Source organism: Cebus imitator, unplaced genomic scaffold, assembly GCF_001604975.1.
Source record: "Cebus imitator isolate Cc_AM_T3 unplaced genomic scaffold, Cebus_imitator-1.0 Scaffold50, whole genome shotgun sequence".
In the NCBI taxonomy this organism is placed as follows: domain Eukaryota; kingdom Metazoa; phylum Chordata; class Mammalia; order Primates; family Cebidae; genus Cebus; species Cebus imitator.
In genome coordinates, this window is record NW_016107365.1 from 1,942,495 (window position 1) to 1,958,726 (window position 16,232).

The 16,232-nt window shown below is 39.5% G+C and overlaps 1 protein-coding gene across 1 annotated transcript in view; it reads right to left on the reverse strand.

Moving 5' to 3' along the window:
• The window catches only part of MRPS27 (mitochondrial ribosomal protein S27), a 97,106-nt gene that overhangs the window by 80,125 nt on the left and 749 nt on the right, over nucleotides 1–16,232 (reverse strand). The window contains exon 2 of the mRNA XM_017527611.2: nucleotides 10,808–10,885. Within this exon, the coding sequence (XP_017383100.1) occupies nucleotides 10,808–10,885 (78 nt within the window). The remainder of the gene's footprint in view (nucleotides 1–10,807; nucleotides 10,886–16,232) is intronic.

Sequence of the window (16,232 nt, forward strand, 5' to 3'; positions counted from 1 at the left end):
AAAAAAAAAAAAAAAAAAAAAAAAAAAAAAAAAAAAAAAAAGAGAAAAGAAAAAGAAAATGATAAATGACAGGATCTCAAAAGTAGCCAGAAAGAAAAGAGAAATTACAAGGAAAAAACAACTATACTAATAGGCTTTTTCTCAATAGGAATGATAAAACACAGAAAATAGAATAAAATGTTCAAAATGTTGCAAGTATAAACTATCAACCTGAAACTGCATATGTAGCAAAACTATCTTTAAAAACTAAGGGCAAAATACAGGTGTACCGGCATGTGCTTGTAGCCCCAGCTACTCAAGAGGCTGAAGTGGGAGGATCACTTAAGCCCAGGAGTTGGAGGCCAGTCTGGGCAACACAGCAAGATCTGTCTCAGAAAAAAAAAAAAAAATGGCCAAGTGAAGTGGCTCACGCCTATAATCCCAGCACTTTGGGAGGCTGAGGCAGGAGGATCACTTGAGGCCAGGAATTAGAGACCAGCCTAGCCAACAAGGCGAGAGCTCGTCTCTAAAAAAATAAAAAATAAAGGACAAGGGCAAAAAAAAAGACATTTTTGGACAAACAAAAACAGACAATATATTAGCAACAAATATTAAAGAAACTTTTTGGAACTCACTAAAGGAACTTTTTAGAAGTTTCTTAGAAACTTCTTTTAGAAAGAAGGAAAAACATCCTTTAAAGAAAACTTGAGATGCCAGAAAGAACAGTGAGTAAATAAAATTGGTTAATCTGGGGGCAGGGGGTGATTGACTGTTTAAAATAATGGTATATATGTGTTTTAAAGGATAAAACTTTATTATTCGACAAGAGCATATGTGTGTGTATATGGACTTAAAGTGTTCTAAAGGATAGTGGACTGTGATGAACATTAGAATAAGCTAAATCTTCATTTTAGAAGTTAAAAGGCAACAATCTCTAAAAATGTAGAGGATATAATCTCCAGACCAGTGGAGGAAAAAGAAAAAAGTAAAATCCAAAAATAAAAATCAATCCAAAAGTAAAAAAGAAAAAAAAATAAGAAAGATGAAACCAATCATAAAATATGACAGAAATAAATCCATTTATATTGGTAATCATGAAATGACAATGTAAATAGAAGAAGCTTTTCAGTTAAAAGATAATGATTGTCAGATTGGTTAAAAATACAAAATCCAGCTATGTAAATCATATAAACACAGAAGAGTTGAAAATAAATGTATTAAAAACATACTAGGCAGCCAAAAGAAAGCTGGTACAGTTGTATTAACATCAGATAAAACAGATTAGGGGCAAAAAGCAGTTTTATAGATTATGTGGGTCACTACATAATGACCAAAAACTCACTTTGCCAAGATAATTTTAACCTGGTGCACAACAAAGTAACACAGCTCCACAGTACATGAAATTCTGTCACAAAATCTGTAGTAGAGATGTGTTGAAAAACAAGCCTCTTAAAAAAGAGTGTGGTCTCCAGGGCAAAGTTGTGATCATGAACGTCACTGAAGAAAAAGATGAATCCTTTATTGAATCCTGGTAGCTTCAGGTGAGAAATGGTTTCAGTTTTTCTTTTCAATGTACTGCACATTACTGTTACCCTTTCAGGCAACACTAAACTCTTTCTGGGCTTATGGCCATCTGTATACCTTATCTAATTTATGTAATAAAGAAACAGATACAGATTATTATTGTACTTCCTAGAAGAAGTGATCTTGAAAAATACAGGCTGAAACTGTTTTTGTTTCCCACATTTTAAAAGAAAAACGAAGACATGACACATATTATGCATCAAATATGCAGAAAGAAGTATGGAAAAGTAGCCTGGCAATGAATTTGGACATAGATTTTTAGATTTCCTTCTATTTGTCTGTCACCAGAAGCTTTAAAATAAATAGATCCAATAAAGGAAAAATATGAAAGCAAGCTCTGTGTACATATATACTAATGAGACTAAAGAAGGGTGACAGACACAAGTCAGACCCATCTCTAAAACGTGGCAAATATGAAAACTGGAAAATGAATAGATACCACAGAGATGCAAATACAGAACTGACAAAAGTTAAGAAAGCAGACTTCAGAAAATCTCCATCAGGCCTCAAGAACAGGATTTGAAAAATTCATGCAAAAAGCCAAAGGCCTCTACAGCTGAAATGACACAGCAAAACTTAATCTCAGCTAAAATGGAAGAAGTGCCTATAAGAGACAGACCTGACTGCAAATGTGTCAATGAAATACTCTTCGGATTCAAAAAGAAGGTTCTCCAAAAACAAACAAACAGAAAAGAAACCAACAAACCAACAGAAACAAGCAAAACAGTAACCCAAACCAAAATGTGTCCCATACTTTGTGACATGAAAAATCAGAAAAAAATATTTAATCCAGTAGGGCTCATGAATCCAGTTCAGCTCAAGTCATCTGGGTGCTTGATCCTTGGTAGAGAGACTCAAGAAAACATCCTCTCATGGAACCCAGGGAGTTTCTCCATCAGCCCTGCCGTTATGCCAGCACCCTACCCAGTTCCTCAGTGGTTTTTGCTTGAGTCCTATTCATAGTGGATCCTAGTATGTACACTAGTAAATGTTGATGACTTTCACCCTGTACCTCCCAACAGATCAGGAGGTTAGTGGAGGAATTTCAGAGACAATGCTTTCACTCAGTGTTTATTTTAGCCAAAGGAAAGTCCAGTACAGAAACAATCAAAAGTTGAAATCTGACTGAAGTAGGAAAGCCCAAGAAGTCCCAAGACTCTGCAGAGCACAGTTGAACTGCCCTATCAATAACAGTATCAACCACAATGAATTAAAATGTCTCGATTATTTAAATCCATGAGTTTTTAACAACATTTTAAAAAGTTGTCATTCATCATTTTTGGAAGTTATTTTGAAACCTAACTCATATACAAACTGTATCTCAGGGTAAGTAAACTGTTGATGAATGGAAGCTCTCTCATAAAAATTTCCTAGGTAGTAAATGAAAACAAATGATAGAATTTAAATAGCAATAGTATGCAGCTCCGAATGAAATAACTTTAACTTCATAGGGGGCAACCAAACACTGTGTGCTTCCTGACAAAAGTAAACACTTCTTATGGTATTCATGCCAAAAGAAAAAGAAAACAAAAAGTCAGTCCTGAACCTGATCAAGCCCTTTTCTCCAACTGCCAGATTCATAGGACATATGGAAGGTAGAGGGGCACGCTGAACACCACCATAAGGATGAAATCAACAAATCTAGAATGTGGGAAACGCCACAAAAGACCTGTTTTCCTCAATAAATAAACTAAGAAACTTACAAACTAAAAATACTTGAGACATCTCAACACATTGCAAGGTATGAACCTTACGTGGATCACATTTCAACAAACTAAAATAAAGATAAATTTATAATACATTTGGGAAAATGTGAACATTAATGGAATATTTAATAATATTACAGAATTACTAGTTTTTTAAAATAGTATGATTACTTACGTTTTAAAAAATCCTTATCTTTTAGAGGTACATATCAAAATACACATAAAATACCCTGATAATTAAATTAGTTAAAAAAATAATCTGGTGAATGCATGGGAGTTGATGAAACCACATTGGTGGGGAATTGATAACTGCTGAAGCTGGGTGACAGTATATGGGGGTTTATTCTACTCTCTCTACTTCTGTTTACATTTGTATTAAAAAGGTTCAGAAAGAGTTAAAGGGGTCACATAGAAACCAATTGTATTATAGGAGCCTTTATTTGGATCCTGATTCAACCAAATAAAAAAAAAAAAATTTATGAGAGTATCAGGGATATGTGATCACTAACTGGATCTTTAGTAATATTTACAATCCTATTTAATATTTTTCTTTTCTTTTCTTTTCTTTTCTTTTTGAGATGGAGTCTTGCTCTGTCACCCAGGCTGGAGGGCAGTAGTGTGATCTCGGCTCACTGCAACCTCCACTTGCCGGGTTCAAGCAATTCTGTCTCAGTCTCCCGAGTAGCTGGGACTACAGGCATGCACCAATATGCCCAGCTAATTTTTTTCTATTTTTAGTAGAGACGGGTTTCACCATGCTGGCCAGGCTGATCTCGAACTCCCGACCTCGTGATCAGCCCCCGCTCGGCCTCTCAAAGTGCTAGAATTACAGGCATGAGCCACCACGCCCTGCCAAAAAGCACCCTTATCTTCTGGAGATCTATATCGAAATATTTACAGATGAAATGATTTACTGCCTGGGATTCCTTCAAAATTATCCAAAGCATTGGGATGGAGAAACAGTAATAAAGATAAAATAAAGACTAAGAGCTGAAAATTGTTGAAGCCTGGTAAGGGATAAAGAACGCCCCTTATACCAAGGTGTTTACATATTCAAATATTAAAACACTAAGGGAAAAAAAAAAACCTGTGGCGTTATAAGTCAGGATACCATTACCTTTGGAGAGAAAGTGGGGCATCTGGAGTGGCAGGAATGCTCTGCTTCCTACACAGGTTTACTCGCTTTGTGATAATTCACCAATATTATGATTTGCACACTTTTCAGTATGTATATTATACTCCAATAAAAAAGTATTTTAAAGAAATCGACTACTTAATGTAGACAAAGACCCCATGGTAGAGTCTCAGGCACTACAGCAATCACTGAGAAAGCTTTTTGGGCGGAAAAAAAAGTGAGGCTCGCCCCGTTTCCTCCTCTCCACGGTGGAACCGACAGCGGCCCTGGCTGGCTGCTGCCAACGCAGAACGGGACGGCGTTCTGACGTTAGCACCGGGGCCCTCGGAACGCAGCGTGGGCTCAGGTCCTAGACGGCCGCGGCCACCGCGGCCCCGGCGCTGCGCAACTGCCCTCACGCTAGGGCCCTCCCCGAGGGCTCTGGCACGATCAGCCACAAGGACGAAGAGAGTGGGTACCGGAACAGCAGGCCCACTCAGAGAGGCCAGAAGGTCTCCCTTGCAGTCCTCCCCGGCGGGGCACGGCTCAAGGGTGACAGCGCTCTGGCACATGGAAGCACGCGTGCGCGTGCACACACACACACACACACACACACACACGCCGCAGCATCCCTTGCTGCCTCGCTCTCCACACACACACACACACTCGCGCGCCGCAGCATCCCTTGCTGCCTCGCTCTCCAATAGGGACAGGAGCGGCGAATGCCTCATATCGGCCCTCCTCCCTCCCCCAATCAGCGAGCCCGCTCGGAGCACCTCACGGCCCTCCCGCAGGCATCGCCCAATCACAGCGCTCCACATGCAAGGCGCAGCCCCGCGCGCGCACGCTCCGCGACAGCCCCGCGCGCGCACGCTCCGCGACAGCCCCGCGCGCGCACGCTCCGCGACAGCCCCGCGCGCGCACGCTCCGCGACAGCCCCGCGCGCTCACTCGCCGCCCTTCATGCAAGGGACGGCAGATTCCTGCAGGGGCCACACTGCCACCTACTGTCCCATCTCCCAGCTCAGGGCCAACAGCTTAATCCAAACGCTTAAATAAAAATTAGGGAAAGCAAGTAGTGATGTCGAGTAAAACCGATAACAATGTCCATTTTGAAAAGAACGGCAACAATTACATTTCAGTACACACGAGGAAAAAGTCTCAAAAGGTCTCTTTACTCCAAGCAGTGTGAGTTCCAAAACCTTACTTCACCTGTCTTATATAGAGTGAAAAACGAGGGGCCTAGGGACTCCTCAATCCACATGATCCTGAAGCACTTGCATGTCAGAAAGCGAGGCAGGCATTACCATCATCCTTAATTTATAGGCACAGAAACCGAGGGTGTCAGCTGAAAGCCACAGAACTGGGGCTGACACCCAGAAGTCGGCCTCCCAAGTGCAAACTCCAGCACATCACAAGCAAGGAAGGCACAAAGTGCTGAAATAATATAGGGCAGCAAACATAGATTCTGACTGGAGAGATTCAGAATGTACGACGATATTCTAGGCAAAGGGGACAGCTGCCATGGTGGCAGGCAAGAATTCAGTAAATGATAGCTAGTACTGCTTTTCCAAGAAAATTAGTCTTAACCGAGAAAAGGTAACAGATGCCTCCATGTGATATTTGCGCATTGCCGGGTTTTTGTTTTTTGGTTTTTTCTGAGACGGAGTTTCGTTCTTGTTGCCCAGGCTGGAGTGCAATGGCGCGAACTCGGCTCACTGCAAACTCCGCCTAACAGGTTCAAGCAACTCTCCTGCCTCAGCCTCCCAAGTAGCTGGTTACAGGCATGTGCCACCACGCCCAGCTAATTTTGTATTTTTAGTGGAGACAGGGTTCTCCATGTTGGTCAGGCTGGTCTTGAACTGCCAACCTCAGCTGATCCGCCTGCCTTGGCCTCCCAAAGTGCTGGGATTACAGGCATGAGCCACCGCGCCTGGCATTGTTTTTGAGGCGGAGTCTGGCTGGAGTGCAATGGCGTGACCTCGGCTCACTGCAACATCCCAGGTTCAAGTGATTCTCCTGCCTCAGCCTCCCGAGTAGCTGGGATTACAGGCGCCCATCACCACACCCGGCTAATTTTTAGTAGAGACAGGAATTCACCATGTTGGCCAGGCTGGTCTTGAACTCCTGACTTCAAGTGATCTGCCCGCCTTGGCCTCCCAAAGTGTTGGTATTACAGGAGTGAGTCACCATGCGCAACCCCGTTGCAGGTTAGACTCATTCTTTGGCCAACAGTTATTGCTTACTCAGGTATCCATGACAATGTTCCCTGGATTTGTGTGATTGACTATACCCAACACAAAGACACCAAGCACAGTGACCTCATTTCTTAATCTTCCCTATATACCTAGGAAAGTGCTAATAAGCTTTCCTGGAATTCATCATTCCCTTATCTGTATGCTTCACTGTACTTTGCTTATAAATTCATATACGGCACATCAGAACACACCTTGCTGTATAACTATGAGTCCATGCTGGTCTTATCACTAGAACAGTGGTGCCTTAAAAGCATAGTATTAGCCCTACAGGGCATTTTAGGGTATGTGGAGGTTTTTCTTAACTGTCACAATGACTGGAAGGCATTACTGGCACTTAATGGGCAGAAGACAGGAAATTCAGATGACCTGCAATGCTGAGACTGTCCTGTATGTCAAAACACTGTCTGTAGTGGGAGCCAGGGCTCTCAGTATGAAAGAAGGGAGATACAAATATGGACTGGAGCAAGGCAAGAAGAATCCCATGGGGATGAACTTGGGATTGGTATGAACTCATTATTTGCAAAATATACATAGTATGTGTACATGCATATGTGTACATGTATGTATTTATGTGTATGTGCATTCATATTTTTCCAAAATCTGTCCATTGAAAGGGCCAAGAAGCAAATATTTCACAGTAGCAAAAGGACATCTAGCACCTAGATCTTGTTTGCTAATGTCATTCCTCACCAAAAATAACCAGAGCTCCTTGGAGAAATGGTTGATTCCAGGGCTAGGCTAGAAAAGGTGCAAAATGAGCCTGAAACACCTTGTTATATGGGAGAAAGTAAGTTATCAAAAAAGAAGGGAGTCAGGGGAAATGGAAGCCAGCTTGAAAGGGCTTCTATCAGCCAAGTATGGGATAATTAGACCACCAAAATAATTGAGGAGGGTAATGAATCATTAAAAAAACTCACAAATAGATGATTTAAACATAATGCATGATAATAAACAGATGAGAAAGAAATGAGAGAAAATGAAGGGTTCTTGCTTATAGTAGATACTGAGTGTTAGCTAGAAAATCTGGAGAAATTTTCAGAGTTGGAAAATCATCACTTTGCAGCCATCATAGTAAAAACTGATTCAGGCTAAAGCCATGAATTGATGCTAAATCTAAGAGCATACTTTTGATAAGCAACAGCTATTTACATTGTACTAAAGTGTCTCCCCATAAATATCCTATTAATCAAAAGGGAGAAAACCAGTCTGATTTCTACAGTGGAGAAATCAGACATAGTTGACTCGGTGATCAAAGTTGATATGACCAATGAAGGCATATGGTATCAGGTGTGTCCACATGTGATACCCTGGCAGGGGCACAACATCACTCAGAGTATTCTGGCTGGGGAAGCATCACAACAATGAGAAAACAGCAGAAAAATCCAAAAGAGGAATATTCTATTTAAAAAAAAAGAGAGAGAGATTGAATTCTTTAAAAATATATAGGACAATGTTGTAAGAAACAAAGAAAGGATAAGGAACAATTTCAGATTAAAGAAGATTAAACAGACCTGACAACTAAATGTAATAGACGATCCTAGACAGCACCCTGTACTGGAGGAGGAAAAATGCTATCAGAGACATTATTGGGTCTATTTCCAAAATTGGGATATGAATAGTAAAGCATTATATTAATGTCAAAATTTCTGAAGTTGGTAACTGTGCTATGATTATACAACAGTATTACCTTATCTCAGGTAATGTACTCTGAAGTATTCAGGATAAAGAGCTATACATACTATATGCAACAAAGGCCCAAATGATTAAAGAAAGTATGTATACAGGGGAAGAAGGAGAGAGAAAGCAAAAACAAATGGATCAAAATGGTAATAACAGGTGAACATGAGTAAAAGTAGTGCTATGGTTTGAATATTTGTCTCCACTGAAACTCATGTTGAAATTTAATCCCCAGTGTAACAGTATTGATAGGCCAGTGGATTATGAGGGCTCTGCCCTATGAATGAATCAATCCATTCATGGACTAATGGGTTAATGGATTAATGGATTATCATAGATGTGGGACTGGTGGTTTTGTAAGAGGAAGACAGACCTGAGCTAGCATGCTCAGCCCCCTTTCCATGTGATGCCCTGAACCACCTCAGGACTCTGCAGAGTCCTCACCAGCAGGAAGGCTCTCACCAGATGCCACCTCTCAACGTTGGCCTTCTCAGCCTCTCTAACTATACAAAATAAATTCCTTTTCTTAATAAATGATCCAGTTTCAGGTATTCTGTTATAAACAGCAGAAAACACGCAGGTATAGAGGAATTATTTGCAGTTTTTGTAAGTTTAAAATTATTTCTCACCAGGTGCAGTGGCTCAAGCCTGTAATCCCAGTACTTTGAGGGGGCTAAGGTGGGCAGATCACCTGAGGCCAGGGGTTTAAGACCAGCCTGGCCAATAGGCAAAACGCTATCTCTATTAAAAATACAAAAATTAGCTGGGCATGGTGGCATTCGCCTGTAATCCTAGCTATTCGGGAGGCAGAGGCAAGAGAATCGCTTGAACCCAGGAGGCGGAGGCTGCAGTGAACTGAGCCACTGCACTCTAGACTGGGTGACAGAGCAGACTCTGTCTTTAAAAAAAAAAAAAAAAAATCTAAATTAAAAGATAAGTTTGCCATGCCATTTATGACATAACAATCACACCACCAAAAAAACAACCTATTTATAATTAATGGAACTCCATTTTTTCATATAAGCAAAGTATTCTTTTCTTATGGAAAATAAACAATTTTCCATAAATGCAACTCCATCTTGAGGGAAGACAGACCTTTGAATGAATCAGAATTTTACTAAGAGTTTTTCATTTTAAAAATAAAATTATGTCATTATGATACTGCTACTCCTGGTATTTGAATTCACCAGTATACCACATCTGGACCCAGCTAGATTTCTTCCATGTCTACAGTGATTCCACATTTATATGCAATTTTTACCTTCTTCATTGTTTCTTACTGTAGTTTTGCCTAGGCATTTGTTTACACACTGAAATACATATTAAGTTACTTCTCTTTTGTTTCTCCTCTGCATCATAGTGAAGGAGTTATATTGATTTTTAAATCTATGAATTTAGTTTCAAGATGTTAGAGGAAGAGTATGATAAAGCATTCGTTACGAGAAGGCTACCTAGGGTCTCTTGTAGAGAGAATCAGACTGTAAGTTTCTCACAGAGAAGCTATGATTACTTATTTCAGATCTTCCACATCTTTGCTTTAGCTGGCCTGTGCACATACACCCATTCCAGAGCTCACAACCAGTCCTGCTTGTGCAGTCACGTCATCGGGAAAGAAAAGGATGAGATCTCTGAAAACCCAATAAGGTGACCATTAGAGACAGCAATGTCTCCTGCACTTATGGGAAAAATTCATAAACACAAGGGACTTTATTCTTATGTGACACAAGCCCAAAAACAGTAAAAGAAATCTGGGGGAATATATTAGATCAGCATTGGAGTTGATCCAAAAATTACATCAGTCTCATAAAACTATCATCAATCTATTTACTTTATTAATGTTCCGATGATGTTATATGTACCAAAGGGCAGGCAGAACCAAAAGTCTAAAATATGTACATCTTTAAAAACTGTGCACTGAGTCAGTGATTTCTTTTAGGGCTTGGTATTCTATAAAAGAAAGGCTGTTGTCTGTGTAATATAACATAGGGAATGGGAGAAAAGAAAGTATAATTACAAGCCTAAAGCCTGGGAAGATGTTAATCAACTATCTTCCCTAAACAGCTTACATGAGATTGTAACATCACTTTCAAACCTGTCACCTGGCAATGAAATACAGAAGAGTCAAAAAGGGCTCTGAAGACCACAAGAGGAGTTAAGAAAATGAAGAGATTGATAATAAGTCAGAATAAAATATAAAATACGAAATTCTGAATGAAAACCCTATGGTGAAAATGGACAAGAAACAAAAGAACTGTTTACATAGGCTAAGGAGACTAATCATGGAAGCAAAAAAATGAAATATTAGAAATAAACAGGATAAAAATGATTTTGCCATATATAAAAGTCTAACTCTTTAAGACTTAAAATGTGCTTATTTGAATTGAATCATCGTAAAAGCAAAATTTCATATATATATAATATACATAAATAATGGAAGACATATGGAGTGACTGAAAATGACACGTAATAAATAGTCCAACAGGTACCTACCAAGATGGCAATGTTCTTTTTCTCTTGCTTCCCATTTGTGGCTGTCTACATAGGCTGCAGAAAGCAGGCATCTTTTACCTGAAGAAACAGGCAATTATTTCAACAGGCATGGCTTTACAACAGGTTCATTTTATATATTTTATTAAACCATATCATTGCTATCCTTTCAATTACTAGATTATATATCTTAAAAAATCTAATACAATACAGCAACCAATATTGCATAGTTCACAATTCAGTTAAGAACAAAATGCATTCAACCCCTAACAAGTAGAAGACGCAGAAAAACAGAATTTTCACAACAATTTTTTAAAATAAAAATCAACAGGGTCTTGCTATAAAGCCCAGGCTGGAGTACAGTAGCTATTCACAGGCACAATCCCACTACTGATCAGCAAAGGCATTTTAATGTGCTTTGTTTCCAACCTGGTTCATCCTTCCTGAAGCAGCCTAGTAGTCCCCTGCTCCTAGAAGGTCAGTCACCATATCAATGCCAAACTTACTGTGGACATTTGATCAGTATAGTGCACTACAGCCCAGGACTCCTGCAGTCAAGCAATCCTCTTGCCTCAGCCTCCCAAGTAGCTAGGACTAAATACACATACCACTGCACTATGCCTATAATTTTATGGATAAAAATGCTGATAATTTTGTTCCTATATTAAGACTAGGAACCACTTGTTCCTAGTAAATTATACCCCAGGCAAGCCCTAGAACCCTTTCTTAAAACCAAAAACACCTGCTGACGGTTGCTTAACTCATGAATTAAATACCTTATAATTATTACGCCTAAAAACATTTTCATGTTAGATCCTCAGGTTTAACTCATGTCACATAAAGCAAAGAGTAGTATCTTACCCAATGGCCCAGCAGCCTAGTGGCAAATAAAAGACACTCACTAAGCCAAAGCTGAGTAACATTCAAGATAGCATACCAGTATTCCTAGCTCCTGGCATAATGCCTAGCCTTTGGCAGCGCTTAACAAACATGAGCTCAAGAAGTGAATGAGAAAGAATGCATGGTGAGTTCATCAAAATTTAAAACTTGTGCTTCAAAGTACAATCTCAGGAAAGTGAAAGTACAACCCAAAGAATGGGAGCAAATACTTGCAAAACATTTATCCAATACAGGACTTGTATCCAAAATATTTCAGTAACTTACAATTCAAAAATAAAAAAGACAAACCAAATAAAAGATGGGTAAAGGATTTAAACAGACATACCTTTAAAATTATATATACAGAGGTGGGGGGATCACTTAAGCTCAGGAGTTCGAGACCAGCCTGGGAAACATGGTAAAAACCCATTTCTACAAAAAATACAAAAATTAGCCAGGCACAGTGGCATGCACCTGTAGTCCCAGCTACTTGGGAGGCTGAAGCGGGAGAACTGCTTGAGCCTGGGAGGTGGAGGTTGCAGTGAGTCAAAATCATGCCACTGTACCCCAGGCTGGGCAACAGAGTGAGACTGTTTAAAAAAGAAAAAAAAAAAAAAAATGCACACAGCCAAATCACAATGACAGATGCTTAACATAATTTGCCATTAGAGAAATGCAAAACAAAATCACCTATAGAAAAGAATGCGCTCACTACAATGACTACCATCAAAAAACAGATAAGGACAGCTGCTGGGGAGGATGCAGAGAAACCAGAAACTCATACCTTACTGGAGAGAACATAAAACAATGCAGCTGCTTTTTAAAGAATTTGGCAGCTCCTCAAAATGTTAACATGGAGTTACTCTATGACCCAGCAATTCCACTCCTAGGTTTACAATCAAGAAAAGTGAAAACTTGTGTCCACAGAAAATTTGTACACAAATGTTCACAGTAGTATTATTCATAATGGACAAAAAGTGGAAACAACCCAAATATCCATCAATTGATGAACAGATAAAAAGTGGCATACCCTTACAATGGAATAGTATTTGCAATAAAAAATGAAGTACTAATACATGCTACAACATGGATGAATCTTGAAAACATATTAAGTAAAAAAGATGCCAGTCACAAAAGACCAAATATATGATTCCATTATATGAACTATCCAGAATAGGCAAGCCTGTAGAGACAGAAAGTAGATTCACGGTTGCTTAGGGCTAGAGGTGGGGATCAGGAAAGCTAGAGGGGAAAGGGGGAGCAACTGCAAATGGGCAGGGAATTTCTTTCTGGGATAATGAAAATGTCCTAAAATTGATGATAACAATGGCTGCAGAACTCTGTGTTTATACTAAAACCTTTGAATTGTATACTTCATTTGTTGTTTTGTTTGTTTTTGAGACAGAGTTTCACTCTTGTTGCCCAGGCTGGAGGGCAATGGTGAGATCTCAGCTCACTGCAACTTCCTCCTCCCAGGGGATTCTCCTGCCTCAGCCTCCCTAGTAGCTGGGATTACAGGCACCTGCAACTATGCCTGGCTTAATTTTTTGTATTTTTAGTAGAAATGGGTGATCCACCAGCCTTGGCCTCCCAAACAGTTGGGATTACAGGTGTAAGCCACCACGCCCAACCTGAATTGCATATTATATACGGAAGAATTGTATGGCATGTGAAGTACATCTCAACAACCCTGTTTTAAAAAACAGAAAAGATGACAGATAATTATGTTGAAGTCACAGCAGACCAAAAGCCCAACATAACTAGATGGCATGGGGGCTGATTAAACACAATACTAAAATGCTGTTGTTATTCTCTATCTACCTTCCAACTGAAACAAACAAATGCAAACACATCTGTGTGAATTTATACATAGCCCAATCATTCCCTTACTATAAGCACAGATCTTTACTAGACTAACATATCTAAATCTGAGTTCCACAAATAAAATAATGAGGCAACAATAAGGTTTCCTAAGACAGTTTCAAAAGGGGAACTAAGACTATAATTACTTAATTTATTATATATATATACATATATTTTTGAGAGTCTCGCTCTGTAGCCCAGGCTGGAGTGTAGTGGTGTGATTTTGCCTCCCTGTAACCTCTGCCTGCAGGATTCAAGCAATTCTCCTGCCCAGGCTGGGTAGCTGGGATTACAGGCGCTCGCCACGACACTCAGCTAATTTTTGTATTTTTAGTAGAGGTGGGGTTACACCATGTTGGCCAGGCTGGTCTCAAATTCTTGACCTGCTCACTTTGGCCTCCCAAAGTGCTGGGATTACAGGCGTGAGCCACTGCACCCAGCCAGAAAAGACTATAATTATGTAAGTGCCCACATTTCAAATAGAGTGTGATTTTAAAAAAATTAGATATTTGGAATTTAGAAGGCATTTTCAATAGAAATAATATAATAAATTATTAGTTATATTCCTAGATCTACCAGCAAAGATGGATAAAAAGCTGATGGCATTATGTTAGGTATATGGCTGTCCACCAATTCAGAGTAAGGAGACCTGAGTTTTAGTTTGAATTTTACCAGCTGTTAAAAAATTTCATATCTTACAGTTGCAAATAAAGCTAAACTAAGTGACATCCTGCATCCCTCTATGCTCTGACAGTCTTAGAAACAGAACCAAAAGCATCAATTCAGAGAACCCATTTACAACTGATAGTTGCATTTCTACACAAACTGAATTTCAATTTTAAAACCAGGAGGATCTCTTATTTCTGTGGGGAATAATAGCAGCCTTCTCTATGTAAGCATAAGTTGAGGAGAGGGGGTTAAACTATATACAGTTGTTTCTGGATATCCATAGGGGGATAGTTCTAGGATACCCCCTCAGATACCAAAATCTGAGAATGCAGAAGTCTCTTACATAAAATTGCGTAGTATTTGCAAATAATCCACACACATCCCCTTGCATTAATTTAAGTCAGGGGTGTCCATTTTTTTGGCTTCCCTGGGTCACACTGGAAGAACAATTGTCTTGGGCCACACGTACATAAAATATACTGACACTAATGATAGCTGATGGGCTAAAAAAATTAAAAATGCTAAAAATCTCATAATATTTTAGGAAAGTTTACAAATTTGTGTTGGGCCACATTCAAAGCCGTCCTGGGCTGAGGATTAGACAAGCTGCTTTAAGTCATCTCTGGATTTCTTATAATACCTAATACAATGTAAATACAATGTACGTGGTTGTCATATTGCATTTTTCTTTAAATGTCTTTAAAAAATATTGTTGTATTGTTATTACTATTAGGGTTTTTTTTTTCTTTTTTAGTGTTTTTGATGTGCAGTTGGTTGAATCTGCAAAGTCAGAACGCTCGGACAAGGAAGCCAACTGTACTCCTCGATGCCAATGACTTGCTTACTCTCTACTTATTATTATCTCTTATTCTCCATGCCTTCATTCTAGCATATGCTTCAGTCTAGCATAAGTAGTCACCCTTCTATATTGTGGAGTCAGAAAGGACAATATCTAGATCATTGCTCAACAGTTCTGAACTGGAAGATTAAAAAGCTGGGGAGGTGATGGTGAGGAAAGACAGTACTCCCAGAAGGCCTTCTGTGTGCAGTTGTTCACGGAAACCACATGAACGGAAAATAGCTACACAGCTAATTCTTACTAAGGTGGCAAACACTGTGCATAACTTTTCACCAGGTCAACCACTGAATCTTCAGAAAACTGGTGGCCAACTATGAGGTTTCACATTGATGTTTAATGGCTGTTCCTAAAGAAGTGTGAGCCTTGCTTTTTTAAAAAAAAATAGGGCATGTGAGGTAGGTTGGAAAGGGAAGATAAAAGGCGCTGGAAAAATAGAGTGTGATTATTGCATTTTTATCAAATTATCAAATACATCTGTCTGGATTATGCGGTTAGAATCACTGCCAATTTGGCTTTTGTAAAAACTTTAAAACTTTTTGGCCCAGAGCGGTGGCTGACGCCTGTAATCCCAGCACTTTGGGAGGCTCCGGCAGGCCGATCACCTGAGGTCTGGAGTTCGAGACCAGCCAGATCAACATGGAGAAAACTCTACTAAAAATACAAAATTAGCTGGGCGTGGTGGCACATGCCTGTAATCCCAGCTACTTGGGAGGCTGAAGCAGAATTGCTTGAACCTGGTTAGCAGAGGTTACGGTGAGCTGAGATAGCACCATTGCACTCCAGCCTGGGCAACAAGAGCGAAACTCAGTCTCAAAACAAACAAATTTTCCCAATGTTTTCATTATCAGATCCAGTATGCAGGCTTTGAGTGGGCTGCCATTTCGTTCAGATATCAAAGTACTTTACAAGTAACTATTAGCATTTATTGTCTACACGTGAAAAACTAATAAAGAAAGGTCAATCAAAAGTTGTGCTCAAGGTCATTACATGAAATGATATAAAATAAGATTAATATTTAAAAAGTATTCCACGAAGACCAGGGGTCCAGCTAAATGTAAGGTGGTGGGGAAAATGCTTATCTAAAGTCCCTCTAAAGAAACCTCAGAAGGGAGAAAAACTTCACAGCCTCAGGAATGGACACATTTAAGTTTTTCTTTT